Source organism: Pygocentrus nattereri, chromosome 15 (genome assembly GCF_015220715.1).
Source record: "Pygocentrus nattereri isolate fPygNat1 chromosome 15, fPygNat1.pri, whole genome shotgun sequence".
Lineage (NCBI taxonomy): Eukaryota > Metazoa > Chordata > Actinopteri > Characiformes > Serrasalmidae > Pygocentrus > Pygocentrus nattereri.
The window spans coordinates 40,744,365-40,761,651 of record NC_051225.1 but is presented as its reverse complement, the minus strand read 5'-3'; the positions used below and the strand labels follow the sequence as shown (position 1 = coordinate 40,761,651).

General features: G+C 43.4%; 2 protein-coding genes across 2 annotated transcripts in view; both read right to left on the bottom strand.

Annotated features, from left to right (window-relative positions):
* Nucleotides 1-1,539: 1,539 nt before the first annotated feature.
* On the bottom strand, nucleotides 1,540-11,249 carry slc38a8b (solute carrier family 38 member 8b). Its single transcript, XM_017725603.2, has 10 exons — nucleotides 10,832-11,249; nucleotides 6,912-7,110; nucleotides 6,579-6,729; nucleotides 6,378-6,482; nucleotides 5,119-5,176; nucleotides 4,872-4,986; nucleotides 4,637-4,784; nucleotides 3,658-3,857; nucleotides 3,524-3,575; nucleotides 1,540-2,290 (listed from the first exon to the last, which is right to left on the bottom strand). The coding sequence occupies exons 1-10, from the start codon at nucleotides 11,027-11,029 to the stop codon at nucleotides 2,188-2,190; spliced, it is 1,329 nt and encodes a 442-aa protein (XP_017581092.1). The 5' UTR covers nucleotides 11,030-11,249; the 3' UTR covers nucleotides 1,540-2,187.
* gnao1b (guanine nucleotide binding protein (G protein), alpha activating activity polypeptide O, b) overlaps nucleotides 9,542-17,287 on the bottom strand; it is a 33,541-nt gene continuing 25,795 nt past the window's right edge. The window contains exon 9 of the transcript XR_005131499.1: nucleotides 9,542-9,579. The gene's annotated coding sequence lies outside the window, so the exon portion shown is untranslated. The remainder of the gene's footprint in view (nucleotides 9,580-17,287) is intronic.

The window sequence follows — 17,287 nt, the reverse complement described above, 5'->3', positions numbered from 1 at the left end:
CGGTCCGTCCAGCAGAGGCGAAGCCGCTGGACAGCGAGACGTGTTCATTAATGATGAAGTCTTTGCGTCGGTCTTGGACTAATTCTGCTCTGAGCGTCACGTAACGTCACTAATTTATCGAGGTGACGACATTAAATATCTTGATAGATTAGAAAAGTAACGCATATCGTGACGTCACTAATTCGTCAAGATGGTATTTATGATCTTCATAAAGTAGAAAAATGTAACGTATATCAGTCTAACGTATGTCTGTCTAATGTATATCAGTCTAACGTATATCTGTCTAATGTATATCAGTCTAACGTATATCAGTCTAACGTATGTCTGTCTAACATATATCAGTCTAACGTATATCCGTCTAATGTATATCAGTCTAACGTATGTCTGTCTAACATATATCAGTCTAACGTATATCCGTCTAATGTATATCAGTCTAACGTATGTCTGTCTAACGTATATCAGTCTAATGTATATCAGTCTAACGTATGTCTGTCTAACGTATATCAGTCTAATGTATATCAGTCTAACGTATGTCTGTCTAACGTATATCCATCTAACGTATATCCGTCTAACGTATGTCTAACGTATGTCTGTCTAACGTATGTCTGTCTAACGTATATCCGTCTAACGTATATCCGTCTAACGTATGTCTAACGTATGTCTGTCTAACGTATATCAGTCTAACGTATGTCTCTCTAACGTATGTCTAACGTATGTCTGTCTAACGTATATCAGTCTAACGTATGTCTGTCTAACATATATCAGTCTAACGTATGTCTGTCTAACGTATATCAGTCTAACGTATGTCTGTCTAACGTATATCAGTCTAACGTATATCAGTCTAACGTATATCCGTCTAACGTATATCAGTCTAATGTATATCAGTCTAACGTATGTCTGTCTAACGTATATCAGTCAAACGTATATCAGTCTAACGTAGAGGTAAAGGTGATGAACAGTGAAATATGTGTCATTAATGATAAAGTCTTTGCATCGGTCTTAAATAGCATATCCAGTCTAAGCCTGCATGGGCGTTTTCACCATTCACTGCTCCGGGTGCTAAAAAGACTAAAGTAACCTAATATCTGGCATCACCATCTCCACAATGCTCAGTGTTTACTCCCATCCTGTTCTCCATTTTCAAATCTATTAATCTGACCCGTTTAAGAAAAACTCTTGGTACCAGTGTTTTATGTAATTACGAGTTCTTAAAAGGAAACTTTTTATTAGTCCACCCATTCCTAATCAAATGCACAGACTGAGCTTAAGACTCTGAGCTCAAATATATTTTGAAGCTTGTGTAAAATACGCCACAGTTTTTATTCAGGCCGAGTCTCAAATGGCTCTGCACCGCGCAGCGCGTAGGTCATGGAACTATGTCTCCACCTAAATAGTGCACTAATTGTTGGATAAGCAGTCGTGCTTGTTATAGCTAGATCTATAACACACTATTTGGGTGTGCAAGTCATTTTTTCATGAGACCCTTTATGTAATTCACATCAAAATAATGAGTAAGGACATTAATGACTTGGATTAAATATTTATGAACAGAAACAAACATACCAACAACCCAAATAATGACAAATTAATAAAAAAAACATATTTGGTCTTCGTTACTGTACAACATAAGTTACATCACGTGTGTCTGCTCAACACGGACAGAGATAATAGGATCACGCAAACCATGAACAGCTGCTGCTGCTGAGAGCATCCACCATTTGAATGGCAGAGGTACCTGCATGTTTCTCAGTCTCCGAGCGCTGAAGCTTTCATCTTACTTTTCATTTTGACCGGCCAAGTATCTGTACACTTAAAATAAGAGTTAAAAAAAGAACAACTGAGTTAAAATGTTTTTTGGGTTTGGTCCTGAAATGGCGTTGAGCCGCAGGGAGCGCAGCCCAATGCAATAAAAATAGCCATATCTTTATAATCCACATTCAGATAAATAAATACTTGCACTTATTTTCATTTTCCCTTTCTGCTCTAATACATTTACTCTTTTTTACCGATCCGTCTGCTTCTTCCTTTCCTTTGATATCGAAACAGTAGATGTTTCTTTAGTGGTAGGTTGCAGAGCTCAGCAAATTCCTCCCACAGAGCGGTTAGAAACAACTTCAGCCATTCATTTAGGTACACAAGCAAGTAATGTTAATCCTCCATCAGTGTCATTGTTGATGAAGATGATAATCAGAACTTGTGTGCCAGCTCCATGATAGCAATGGTAGTACTCTGGCCAAAGATGAAGGCTCCGGTAACAACAGTGACAACGCCCCAACCAGTCAGGAACCTCCTAAAAACACAAAGAAAGAGTGGAACAGTTACGGGAGCTAAAATTACACATCGAGGATCAAAAAGTTCTGCGCAGTTTTCCACTCCAAGACACGTTTGGTGGCTGTAGTGTCTGACTGCAGCTTCAGCTACACAGAGAAGGTTTGTACATTTGTATAGCTCAGTCAGGGGAGCCGTTTTGGGCATGTATTTCATTCAAAGATTTGGGTGTCTATTAGAGCTAAGCCAAACATTTCAAACACTCGTTATGTGTCTTCTTTTGTTTCTCTATTCAGTGTTGGAAAAAGGCGTCTAATATTAAATAAAAGCCAAAAATAAATGAGCAAAGGCCTTTAGATATAAAAGTTAAAGCTACACTATATAAGCTTTTAGGACTCGATGACCACTCTAGTGGAAAGGTGTAACTGCACACCATGTGTGGAACAACAATTTCTACAATTTCAAGTGTATTCAAAGAGATCAAACAGTTGCTGAACGATGTCGTCAGAGGATGCAAGTCTGTAAATCTTCACCAGTAAAATGTTGATTTTGAGACCGAATCATTGAGAACTGCTTTTTGAACCTGTGAAGCAATAATACATAAAAACCATATAAAGTCCTTCAAAACTCCTAGAAAATCCAGGCCAACACCTCAGGCTTTAAAGAGTGACTCGCAGAACACACACACCACATTTTGGTCTGGTTTGGTTTTTTATCAGCTCCACTTACTGTATAGCTGCTCTCTGTAGTTCTACAGTTACAGACTGTAGTCCATCTGTTTCTCTGATACTCTGTTACCCTGTTCTTCAGTGGTCAGGACCCCCATAGGACCACCGTGTATTATCTGAATGGTGGATCATTCTCAGCACTGCAATAACACAGATGTGGTGGTGGTGTGTTGGTCTGTCCTGTATGAGTGGATCAGTCACTGCCGAACTGAGAATAGTCCACTAACCAAAAATACCGGAGTCCTGTGACCACTGATGAAGGACTAGAGGATGACCAACACAAACTGTCCAGCAGCAGATGAGCTGTCGTCTCCGACTCTACATCTATAAGGGGTAAGAGTGTCTAATATCGGACAGTGAGTGGACACGGTGTTTAAAAACTTCATCAGCACTGCTACGTCTCATCCACTCGCACCAGCGCAACTCACACAAACATGCAACTAACATGCTGAGAATCAACCACCATTGGATTTAGATTTTTTTTTGTGCCAAAACCACTCCTTTAGTAATCTACACAAATCACTCACTTTGTTCTGTGACCCACTGGTTCTGTCTGCATGGCGAATATGAGACACAGTCCTGTGAAAGAACAGTTGAGAGTTTAATATTTTTCCTTTAATTTTATTATCTGATGTGGTTTGATTGTGTTTGTGGGCCTCACCAGGAAAGATAAAGATGAAAAAGGCACTGATTCCTCCAATTATGCTGATGACATCACTCATGTCTGGCACATAGATGGCAATAAACAGTGTCACACAAATCCACAGCACCGTCAGACCCACCCGGCAGCGGCTCTCAAACACTGCCGTAACCATTGCCTCGCGCTCCCGGTAACGCAGCACCAGTGTCAGGATCACAGACCTGGGGAACAGAACACAGACATGCCGGGTGTGTATGTGTGAGGAAACATAAGAAAGCAGAAGAGATGCTGTTTAAAAGGGATCGTTTGTTCCAAGACTGTCTTTAACAAGTCCTCGTCAACTCGGAGGAATCCCGACGCCATCTGAAGGCTAGTTTTACACAGTGAAACTTTCAGGGAAATTTAATTTACATTAAATTAAATTGTACTTGAGCTGCATAACGTAAAGCATCCCGCACTTCATTCTAAACTGAAATTCACATTACTGTAACCAGCTAGTTTAACTAGACTGCTGTTATCTGCTGTTATATAGACTGTAGTCTATATAGCTAAATTCATTTTCTTCTCTGTTCTAATGGAACTTTATCACTTTACTTTTGCTAGTTACAGCTAGAAACAACAAAAAAGGCAATGCACCTCAGTTTTAAACCAAAGCTTATAGCTAGAGAAAGCGATTATTCTGAAAAAACGTCGGTTCGATCCCCTCGGCTGACGGTCTGTGACTGAAGTGCCCTTGAGCAAGACACCTAACCCCCAACTGCTCCCCAGGCGCCGTGGATAGGGCTGCCCACCGCTCCGGGCAAGTGTGCTCACTGCCCCCTAGTGTGCATGTTTGTGGGTGTTTCCCTGCACGGACGGGTTAAATGTGGAGGTCTAATTCCAAGCAAGCCAGTTCTTAATTGTAATTCTAGTGTAAAGTGAGTGATGTTCTGAGGGCATGGTCAAAAAGCACTGAAACAGGAACCTAGGTACCACACACAAGACGCTTTGATCTACGCACCTGCCCAGCAGAAGTATTATGGGGTAGATGGTGATAATTGATATCCCAAACAACAGCCTCGCAATGATCATCACCACATCGCTTCCAGGGTATGACATCAGAATGTCCGAAGCCACGTCTTTTCCAAATGTAAGGAAGCCAAACACTCCTAGTGAAAAAGAGATGGTTATGTTAATTCTGAGCGAGACAAAACCTGCTGGTGTAGCATTCTTATGAGGCCAGCGTCAGGGGTCACCTGTAAGGGTGTAGATAAGCAGGCAGAAGATCATGGAGACCATAGCAATGAACACCCAGTGGGTAATCTTTTTGTTCTCCATGCTGCTATAAATGGCGATGCAAGCTTCGTGGCACTAAACAGAATGCACACATATTGATCAAAAGAAATGATAGATACACAATGAACTTACAATCACGCACATCTAACGAGTCCATAAACACAGTTAATGGGCGAGCACAGCAAGAGGCCTAAAGTAAAATCTGACCTGGAAGCCAAAGCAGATGGTGGGGACCACGCTGAACATAGAAGCCCAGGACTCCACGCTGGAAAAAACACAGAGTTGTTTAGACAATCATTTGTTTGTTTTTTGTTTTTTTTGCCTTTCAATTAATCATCTTCCTGCACTTCTGAAAAGCCTGACTTTAGGTCAAATTACAGCATTGCTAGAGTCTGGGAGGACAGACACTGTACAGACATCCTCTAAGGCATTTGGCACAACACGCCATGTAGAATGTACAGTGGAGCTCTGATTCAATCCAAGCTGTTTGGAGTATTTTTTATTTTATTTACAAAGAATCCACAATCCTGCTAACTTTATATATATATATATATATATATATATATATAAAACCATTGTATATGCTACACCAACACTATGCATTTAAATGTTTTATACTTGACTAAAAGAGCTTAACTTCATAATACACACCACTGTTCAAAAGTTTGGAATCAATGTTTTCAATAAATCAGTTTGGTAGCAGTTGATTATAAGATGCTAGTCAAGTGCAACTTCCCATCTTTCAAATAATTTGCAGGACACTAGAAAGCTGGGAATATAAATATAAAATAAACCATTTTAGATGATTAATTCATAATAAAGAACCGACCAACAGTCGACGCATTAATGACTGAGACAGACGCATAGCATACAGAATTAAGTTAAAATGAATCAACAGAATTCATCACATTTTGAAAGGCAGGTCACGTTACCCAAATAAATCAATAAATAAATATATTTATGTATCAGTTTACAGAATACAGTAATATTGAATAAAACAGGTTGCAGCGTTTAAAGAATCTACGGATGCAAACCAAAGAAGTGGCCGTGACCGAATAACGTGCCCTTTTTACGGCGAACTCGAGCACATTGTGGGTGATGAGTCCAGCTGTCAACCACTGGAACTTCACAATCGCTCCTGAGATGCTGGCCAAGACGAAAGTTTAGCTCCGGGAGCGTCAGGTGTTCACTGGCCGCCGTGACTGTTTACCTCCGCCTCATGAGGTATTGTTCTTTTGTGCATGCGGGTCGGTTTAGGGGGCAGATCTGTTCAGACTGATACTGTTCATACACATCACATTTAAAAGATAATCTGAACAGCCAAACAAAAAAAATCAGATTTGGTGAGAAAATCAGATTCGGGCCACAACCTGCTGTGTAAACGTAGCCTTTGTGTTTAGTCTCTCGTTGAAAAATAAAAATCCACACACACACACACACACACACACACACACACACACACTTACCCTTCACTGTGTTGTGGAGTGAAGTTGGCTGTGTGTTCCTCTTTCAGGTAATACTTCACTATGACAGCAACACTCAGGTAGGTGGCAGCCAATGTTCCCAGTACACTGCCCAAAAACATGTAATACGCAAACATTATACTTTAATCAGTATCAAGGGAGTAATGTTAATAACCAATACATTAACCAACTGCCAAAACATACCTGGTGTATTTCTGGATGCTGATTTCTTTAGGTATTGAGAGAGGGAGGATGATGATAAGGCACATAATGGAGAGCGCAAAGCTCTGGTCTGTATACCAGTGATACGGCATTACTTTCTCTCCCGTCACCGTTTCGTATACAGATAGACACACTGAAACACACAGAAATACTCGTTCAAAGTGAAACACATACAGTGTAGAGTTCTCGGGGGGGGGGGGGGGTTCCAAGGGTCCTTCCAAGGGGAGGAACTTCCACAGAGTGAGTCGAAGTTGGTAAGAGCATGTCACAAAACCTACTGGAATAGAGTCATGGACTTACTCCCACTCTACTTACACTTCTCCAGCTGGTCCTGCACCACCACAAGGAAGGCAACAGAGATCATGAAGAGGTTGAAGACAAAGCAGATCTCACAGAGCTGGCCAATCCTGCGGCCACACACTTCTCTCACCACATCATGATAGGTGCTCTGTCGACTGATAGACGAGGCATATCCTAGAATGACCAAGCCACTGATCAAAAATACCAGAGATGCCTGACAGAGGGACAAAAAGAGAGAGAGATGTAGATTCTCGGGTCAATTGTACTGTGATATGATTCTGCAAATGTGCTCTCTGTAGCCCAGACCCAGATGGTGATGCACAAGAGGACTCAAAGGCCTTTTTCTCATTTAGGCAATCAAAGGAGTGTCCACTAGTAGTTTCAAGATGACAGTTATGTGATGAAAGTTGAGTCAATATCCACTAATTACTGATGATGAGAAGGGAACGCTGCAACCAGTAACTTTAAAAATCTACGATGAAGCGAAAACTTCACAGGTCAGTAGACCATGACATGCGCTTCACAATGAGCCCTGGATCGCTAGTCTTCACTGAACTGAAGATAAGGATCCTGGAATCTTGCAAATTTAATCCGACTTAGGCCGACCCTAGACGACCTTGTCATGGTGATCCCCTGCGGCAGAGATCTGGAGAGCAGGAGAAAGTTATGTCTCCCCTCCACCATAAGCATTTTATTGTAGTCTTCAGGAACCTGGAGAACATGATGTTCAAAACCTGATATTTAAAGCACTGTAGATCGGTGGAGAAAAAGAGTCAAAACTCCACAGGTGAGTAAAGTGTGGCGTGCCCTGTCCAACGAGCTCTGGATCGCATTGCCAACCTTCAGGAAACCGGAGAAGCGTTAAGCCTGTTAACCGGAAGTAATGTCAACAAGTCGACTGGTCTGTGCAACCTTGACTGTACACTCACTGAGAAGCATGAGTACGACTGATATGCTGGGTGTGACGTGCAGAACTTGTACATCACAAGTTTGTTCTCAGTGCACACGTTTAAACCAAGCACTCTCATGGTTTCTTTCCTTGTTGGTCTTCAAGTTGATGTCACCAAAGTTTGGTCTTTGGGTTAAGGGTGACATCTCAAATGGGGCTTTCATAGTACAAATGTGCCAAACGCAAAGCTAGAAACTCATCTGACTCAATCCTGCACAAACTCCACAGCTACATTTACTGTTCTTGACTTGAATATTAAAGGAGATAAACGTTTTGTATTGTTCCATCCCATATCATTATTAGTCTGTTAGAAACCATATAATCCATAATAATAATAATCCATATTATTATTATATCCATAATGGATATAATAATATCCATATAATGTAAAGATTATGGTGCTTTTCCTAGATAAAGGCAGCAGATCCAGGGGTCCACGGACACAGGGAATTATAGTAAACTGAGACGCTGGTGCCGTCGTCCCGCTGCTCGCACGCGGTCACTCAGGTTTGTGGACGGTGGAGCGGAGGGATGCCAGACTGTCTCAGAGTGCTGCCGTGTCTGTGTGTCCTTCTGGTTCTCTCCTGTTAGTTAAGCTGTCATAGTCAGATCTGCCGGAGTCGTTAGCCACACTCTGGAAATGTTCACATTCCCTGTTTATGTACAGACAGAATAAAACTAATTCCCTCTCCCTGCCTTTTACCGAGTATATGACCGCCCACATGTCCGGCCAGACACTGAAGGACGACCGACTGTCGAGCCCTCCTGCTGCCCACTTCAGACCAGCTGCCCACGCCCAGCTACCACCACCTGCCTTGGACTAGCTGCCCACCCTACACTGATGTTCTCATAGACTCCTAGTTATTCCTACTACCAATATTACTGCTATTAATATTAGTAGTATAATAACTCTGTAAGTAGTCTGACCAGAGGAGGACGGGCCCCCCTGCTGAGCCTGGTTCCTCCCAAGGTTTCTTCCTCAGTTCTGAGGGAGGTTCTCCTGGCCACTGTTGCCCCTGGCTTGCTCACCTGGGGGTTTTACATTCATGTTAAAACTCTGTCTTTACTGGAATTCTGTGAAGCTGCTTTGTGACAACATCCATTTTTAAAAAACTCTACAAATAAATTTGATTTGATATTTTTTACCTTTACTTTTATATACACTCACTGGCCACTTTATTAGGTACTGTTTTAACACAAATAGCTGATCAGCCAATCACACGGCCGCAGCTCACTGCATTTAGGCGTGTAGAGGTGGTCAAGACGACTTGCTGAAGTGCAGACCGAGCATCAGAACGGGGAAGAAAGGGGATTTAAGGGGCTTTGAACGTGGTGTGGTTGTTGGTGCCAGACGGGCTGGTCTGAGTATTTCAGAAACTGCTGATCTGCTGGGATTTTCACGCTCAACCATCTCTAGGGTTTACAGAGAACGGTCCGAAAAAGAGGAAATATCCAGTGAGCGGTCAGTTGTGTGGACGAAAATGCCTTGTTGATGTGAGAGGTCAGAGGAGAATGGGCAGACTGGTTCCAGATGATAGAAAGGCAGCAGGAACTCAAATAACCAACCAGAATCTCTGAGGAACGTTTCCAAAACCTTGTTTAAAGTCTGGCACGAAGAATTAAAGCAGTTCTGAAGGCAAAAGGGGGTCCAGCCTTTTACTAGCAAGGGGTACCTAATAAAGTGGACAGTGAGTGTACACACACACACACACACACACACACACACACACACACCTGTCTTAAGACTTTAAATTCATTATGAATGAGACTTTGAGAGCCATGTGAATCTTACATTTAAACTGCTATTAAATGTTTATCCTATTCATGTCCAACATCTAAACGGAGCATGACGAGGAAAAATCTACTAAATTGGTTCTCATTGATCTGGGGTTCCCAGTCCTATTCTTTGAGGTGCCAAACTGTCAATATGTTTGTGCTTTGTCTTATCTAGAACATCTGATTCAACTTATTTCAAACGAATGAACTCTTGCTCCCAGCGGACAGGACCAGGTGTGTGAAGTATGAGACACACAGAAACGTGCAGAGGGGTTGCGAGGACTGGGGTTGGGCAATCTACAGTGAGGACATTTGGTATGAACATCTAACAGTGCCTGTTTACACCTCCAGATGCAGGACCACTGGCCACTGGCATCATGAAGGACCCCACCCACCCAGCACACACACTCTTTGTCCCGCTCCCCTCAGGTAGGAGGCTGCAGAGCATTAAGAGCAAAACTACCAGACTGAGGAACGGCTTCTTCCCTGAAGCCGTGAGACTCTTAAACTCCAGTTAGACGTCACTGCAACGGCACTTCACGTCCACTGATTCATCTCTGCTGCTGGACTGAATCAGTGTCTCCACTATATCACCCCTACACTACATCACCCCTCCACTATATCACCCCTCCACTATATCACCCCTCCACTACATCACCCCTCCACTATATCACCCCTCCACTATATCACCCCTCCACTACATCACCCCTACACTACATCACCCCTCCACTACATCACCCCTCCACTACATCACCCCTACACTACATCACCCCTCCACTACATCATCCCTACACTATATCACCCCTACACATGTCACTCTACACACGTCACTCTACACACGTCACTTTAAACATCACCAGTATTAAGATGTACACCTTCTACCTCGCACTCATGCAGCTGTTACTTGCACCTTCTATTTATTGTTTATTGTTCTCGGGAGTTAACTGGGACCTTGAGTTTCGCTATTTCGTTCCACCTCATGTACCACATTTGATGCGAATGACAGTAAAGCCTTATTTTATCTTTGATTTTATTAATCCGCCTAAATCAATTTACTCATTATGGCTAGTGACCACTAGGCTGAATTCAGTGAGAAAAGCTGACCACATGGAGTGATAGATTTGAAAAGAGAAAAAACATGTTGTTCAGATTTGTGCTCGGGCAAGATGGAACAAACCAAATGTAAACACCCCGTATCTCCACTACGTACCATCTCCACAGTGATGGCCCTGTTCACCCCTCCCGCCTTCTCGAACGCCCAGGGGAAGTTGAGGAGTCCCGCTCCGAGCGCGGATTTGAGCATGATGAAGACGGCCCCGAACGAGCCGAGGCGCGGCGCCTCGGAGCCCCGCGGAGGTCTGGACAGCAGGCTGAGGCTGCGGATGCTCTCGCGCGCGAGTTCCTCCATGACGACCGAGCTCCAGACCTCGCAGCAGGACAGTGGACACACCGAAAGCCTCGCGGCGGTCTGGGACGGTCCACCCTCGCGACAGACCCGGAGTTAAACCGCCGAGCGGGTTCGGCGTCCTCCCAGTTAAGGCTCTCTTTAAAATGTCCCGCCTAGGTGAGAAATGTAGAAGAGGTCCGTCAGCGTTTGTAGCTTTTGTGTGACCGCTCAGAGCTCGAGCCAGGACTCGGCTGCTTCCAGATGCGGGAGGAAGGTTCAGTAATATGTGAGCACGTGCGCGGCTGTGAGCGGGTCACACTGACCCAGCTCACCCCCTCTCTTACACCCGGCTGTGTAAACACACCCACCCGTCAGCCAGGAGACGTCTTTGTAAGCAGTGGACTCTTCTCGGAAAAAATGCATCATTTGTCTGTGAACCGCAGCTTTTCGGAGGTTAATGAAAATATAACACGCCCTCGATAACTGACTCCCGACAGCAGGCGACCCTCTCGAGTCTCCCCCTGTAATCTAACACTGAGCGGTGACCACAGGCAGCTACACTACACACTCACCGGCCACTTTATTAAGTACCCCTTCCTAGTAAAGGTTGGACCCCCTTTCACCTTCAGAACTGCTTTAATTCTTCATGTCAGACTTTCAACAAGGTGTTGGAAACGTTCCTCAGAGATTCTGGTTGGTTATTTGAGTTCCTGCTGCCTTTCTATCATCTGGAACCAGTCTGCCCATTCTCCTCTGACCTCTCACATCAACAAGGCATTTTCGTCCACACAACTGACCGCTCACTGGACATTTCCTCTTTTTCGGACCGTTCTCTGTAAACCCTAGAGATGGTTGTGTGTGAAAATCCCAGCAGATCAGCAGTTTCTGAAATACTCAGACCAGCCCGTCTGGCACCAACAACCACGCCACGTTCAAAGACCCTTAAATCCCCTTTCTTCCCCGTTCTGATGCTCGGTCTGCACTTCAGCAAGTCGTCTTGACCACCTCTACAGGCCTAAATGCAGTGAGCTGCGGCTGTGTGATTGGCTGATCAGCAATTTGTGTTAACAAGCAGCTGAACAGCCTAATAAATATGTAATACCTAATAAAGTGGCCAGTGAGGGTATATATCCATCATAATGCAGTAGGGCAACCAAACATTTTGCACAGTAGTTATATATTTCTTATAGAATGAAAGCACACCCATGCTAGAACAAATATGAAACGTCAGTATTGGTTTAATCTGAAATAAGCCCAGCACTCAAACCTTCACTTACTGCATGTCAAAAAAATAAAGGGAACACTCCAATAACTCATCCTAGATCTGAATGAGTGAAATCTTCTCATTGAATACTTTGTTCTGTACAAAGTTGAATGTGCTGACAACAAAATCACAAAAAAATCATCAATGGAAATCAAACTTATTAACCAGTGCAGGCCTGGATTTGGAGTCACACACACAATTAAAGTGGAAAAACACACGACAGGCTAATCCAACTTTGATGTGATGTCCTTAAAACAAGTCAAAATGAGGCTCAGTGTTGTGTTCGGCCTCCACGTGCCTGTATGACCTCCCTACAACGCCTGGGCAGCTCCTGATGAGGTGGCAGATGGTCTCCTGAGGGATCTCCTCCCAGACCTGGACTAAAGCATCCGCCAACTCCTGGACAGTCTGTGGTGCAACGTGGCGTTGGTGGATGGAGCGAGACATGATGTCCCAGATGTGCTCAATCGGATTCAGGTCTGGGGAACAGGCGGGCCAGTCCATAGCTTCAATGACTTCATCTTGCAGGAACTGCTGACACACTCCAGCCACATGAGGTCCAGCATTGTCCTGCATTAGGAGGAACCCAGGGCCAACCGCACCAGCATATGGTCTCACAAGGGGTCTGAGGATCTCATCTCGGTACCTAATGGCAGTCAGGCTACCTCTGGCTGTGCGGCCCTCCAAAGAAATGCCACCCCACACCATTACTGACCCACTGCCAAACTGGTCATGCTGAAGGATGTTGCAGGCAGCAGATCGCTCTCCACGGCATCTCCAGACTCTGTCACGTCTGTCACATGTGCTCAGTGTGAACCTGCTTTCATCTGTGAAGATCACAGGGCACCAGTGGAGAATTTGCCAATCCTGGTGTTCTCTGGCAAATGCCAAGCGTCCTGCACGGTGTTGGGCTGTGAGCACAACCCCCATCTGTGGACGTCGGGCCCTCATACCGTCCTCATGGAGTCGGTTTCTAACCGTTTGTGCAGACACATGCACATTTGTGGCCTGCTGGAGGTCATTCTGCAGGGCTCTGGCAGCTCCTCCTGTTCCTCCTTGCACAAAGGCGGAGGTAGCGGTCCTGCTGCTGGGTTGTTGCCCTCCTACGGCCTCCTCCACGTCTCCTGGTGTACTGGCCTGTCTCCTGGTAGCGCCTCCAGCCTCTGGACACGACGCTGACAGACACAGCAAACCTTCTTGCCACAGCTCGCATTGATGTGCCATCCTGGATGAGCTGCACTACCTGAGCCACTTGTGTGGGTTGTAGAGTCGTCTCCTGCTACCACGAGTGTGAAAGACCACCAACATTCAAAAGTGACCAAAACATCAGCCAGAAAGCAGAAAGGTGCTGAGAAGTGGTCTGTGGTCCCACCTGCAGAACCACTCCTTTATTGAGTGTGTCTTGCTAATTGACAGTAATTTCCACCTGTTGTCTGTTCCATTTGCACAACAGCTGTGAAACTGATGGTCAGTGTTGCTTCCTAAGTGGACAGTTTGATTTCACAGAAGTTTGATTTACTTGGAGTTATATTGTGTTGTTTAAGTGTTCCCTTTATTTTTTTGAGCAGTGTATATCTGACACACCACTGAGAATGAAAAATTAACAGCACATATTGGGCAAGACTGTTTTGGAGCAGAAGTGCCTGGCACAGCAAAAGTGAAAAGGCCAGGATGAAAGATTAAACTACTTACAATTATGGGCAGAAATACTGGGCAGCACATAAATTCTTCCAAATAACTCCCAAAATATTCATTCACTCCAAAAATCAGTACCTTCTTTGTCAATGTCAATGTCAAATTTATTTATAAAGGACATTTAAAAAGTACTGTACAATGTGCAATGATAATATTGAATAATGTACACAAAATATAAAACAATAAAATCATACAATAAATACAGACTAATGTAAAAAGAGTAATTGAAAACAATTCAGTAATAAATAAATAAATAAATAAATAAATAAATAAATAAATAAAAATGACACATAGAACAAAAGGAGAAATGGAAAATTAATTTGGGTGAAATGCCAAAGAAAAATGTGTTTTTAGACCAGCTTTAAACTGTTCTAGAGACTCAGCTGATCGCACATCTAAAGGCAGGCTGTTCCAGAGTTTTGGAGCTGCTACCGAGAAGGTTCTGTCTCCTCCAGACACGAGCCGAGATTTGGGAACAGCTAGGAGGAGCTGATCTGCAGACCTTAGAGCTCTGGTTGGACAATAAGGCTGCAGCAGTTCTGTCAAATATGCCAGTGCCCAACAATTTAAACATTTAAAAACAATCATTAAAATTTTTAAAATGAATTCTAAAAGCAACTGGGAGCCAGTGCAGGGAGGCCAGTACAGGGGTGATTCTTTGTCCATTTAGAACTCAATTCAAACAAAAAATGGTATTGACAAACTTATTGGACTTAATGCGTGGTAGCTCACCCTTTGAAAAGAATAACTGAAATCAAGTGCTTCTTATAGCCGGTAGTCTTGCCCCTCTCTACTGGTATTTTTGACCACTCTTCTTTTCACAGTCTCCCAGATTTGATGAGAGCCTACTATCAAATGTTGCTTCGAGAGCTCTCCACAGGTGCTCTATTGGATTAAGATCCAGACTGATTGACAGCCAGTCCAGTGCTTTCTTGAACCCGTTTCTGGATGCTTTCTCATGTATGCCTCGGGTCATTTTTCTGCTGAAAGATTCATGGTGTCTGTAGAAACCACACAGACTTGGAACAACCCGTAGGTTTATTCAGAAACCAAGAAAAATATGGAACCCAGTTACTGAGGCTGACATCCCACAGCTCTACTACCGTCACTAAACTGCACAGAAGAGGCCCAAGCAGTCTGATTGGCCTAGACACAAAACACATATATGTACGGTGGCCCATAATGAACAAACAAGATGATCGTTTAGCCAAATGATCTACAGTGTCCAAAAGAGACCCAGCATACTCACACGGTTGTGTTCCAAAATTATTTGATAGTCTTTATGATGCCATGCAGACATTCAAGGCATCCAGTCCCAGGAGCACCAAAGAAACCCCAGAACATCTGTAAACCTCCGCCATGCTTGACCCTAAGGACTGTGTTCTTTTCGTAAACGGCCTCGTTCCATTTTCTGTAAACAGAACAATAATATGCTTTGCCAAAATGATTCATTTCGGTCTCATCTGTCCACAGTTCATTCTCCCAGAAGGATTCTGGCTTCCTAAGATGTGTTTTTTTTTCCACAAATTCCAGTCTGGCTTTTTTATAGCTGTGTCAGGAGTGGGGTTGTCCTGGGCCTCCGAGTACAGAAGCTGCCGTACCTTGTTTCTGCAGCTTAACTTGTATTTGTTTGGAAGATCTTGGGACACAGCCCATGCTTTCGTCCCTTTGTTTCTCCATGCTCAGTGTGGTACACACACACTCAACCTTCAACTGGTTAAAACTACGTCTATATTGTCTACACCTATAACTTGTCAAAGGTGTGTTTAGTAACAAGCTAAAAGTTAAAACTAGTTATTTCTTGCGATTTCTAAAGATTGCCAGTGATATTGTCCAATCTGTTAAGAGTTTTGTACAGAAGATCAGACAGAAGATTATATTTCTCAGATTTTTGATGTTGTTTCAGTGCAAAGTAAATATACACTGTTAAAAATAAACGTACCATGCAGGTACATGATTCATTCATCAAGGTACAAACAATGTAAGTGTACCCTCAATGGTACAACAGCGTTTTAAGGTCCAGAGGTGCACCTTACATGAGTTTCTCCCAGTGTAAAATTTCGTATTTGTTCCTTTTCATAACCGAATGTTTTAAAACAGAACAGTAGCATAAAAAGCCTGGAGGCGAGGCGGGGTGTGTGGAGTCAGTACAGTAGACTTAAGGGTATGGGATGTAGCCCTGAGGGTACCACCACAGTGACAAGAGGGGTACTGCCCCATGTACATGTGACTATCAAAGCATTTTTATTCCAATTTTCTGGAAGAAATTGGTAAAGGAGAAAAGGAAAATTGGCACCACAAGGGTATGAATGGAGTCAAGTCAACCTTTATTTATATAGCACTTTTACAGGAGGCGTCGTCACAAAGCAGCTTTACAGAAAAATCAGTGAGCAAGTCAACTGCGACGGTGGCTGGCTCATGGGTAATGTAGACACGTATTGCACATACCACGATGGACCGGCTGCATTTTAATTTATTTTATGTTGTGTGAAGACAGATTATCAGACAAATCTGATAAATGGGTAGAGCTAAAGCTGACTGTGGCATTTGACGCTGAACATTCCAACACTGTGTTCGAACCCCCTGGTGGGACTGTACCAGCCAGGGACCATCCATGTGACGTGAAAAGTGATCGCTATTGGAAACCATTAAGCCAATTCCCCTCAGAAAGAAAAACCATTAGGTTTTAATCGTAATGGTTTCTAAGGGTCCTTTTTAAGCAGTGAGGATTTTACGTATTTCACCCTCTACAATTCATAATATCATCACGATTCAGGGAATCCAGAGAAATCTCTGTGCATAAAAGGCAAGGCCGAAAACTTCATCTAAATGCTTGTGACCTTCGATCCCTTAAATAAAAAATACAGCATCATCTGGGAAGGATGTCATCACGTGGGCTTGGGAATAAAACAAGTTCTTGCAATAAAAACTTTTCAGTTCACCGTGGAAGCCTTATGTTAAAAACACCCAGAAACGCCACCAACTTCTCTGGGCACCAGCTTATCTCAAATAGACTGATGTACAGTGGAAACATCAGCCGTGGTCTGAGGAGTCTGCCTTACAGATGAAATATGTTATGGAAATAAGGGCTGTTCTGTTCTCAGGGCAAAGACGAAAAGGACCATGCAGATTTCTAGCTCATAAGCCAGGGTCCATCATGGGATGGGGGAATGTGCAGGTTAACCCAGGGCGTTGTTTATTACTTGCACATTGGTGAAGGAACTTTTAATTAAAGATTAATAAACATTTTGGAGGAATATTTGTTGCTTTCCAGACATCAGGGGTGTCTATACTTTTTGTAGCATGACAATGCCAAGACA

Excerpts from the sequence above, each read along its gene's own strand:
- slc38a8b (XM_017725603.2), bottom strand. The coding sequence starts at position 11,029 with ATGGAGGAACTCGCGCGCGAGAGCATCCGCAGCCTCAGCCTGCTGTCC. Across the intron at positions 4,785-4,871 it reads GCTTATCTACACCCTTACAG|GAGTGTTTGGCTTCCTTACA; the intron begins GTGACCCCTGAC and ends CTTTTTCACTAG. Across the intron at positions 3,576-3,657 it reads TTTCATCTTTATCTTTCCTG|GACTGTGTCTCATATTCGCC; the intron begins GTGAGGCCCACA and ends GTTCTTTCACAG.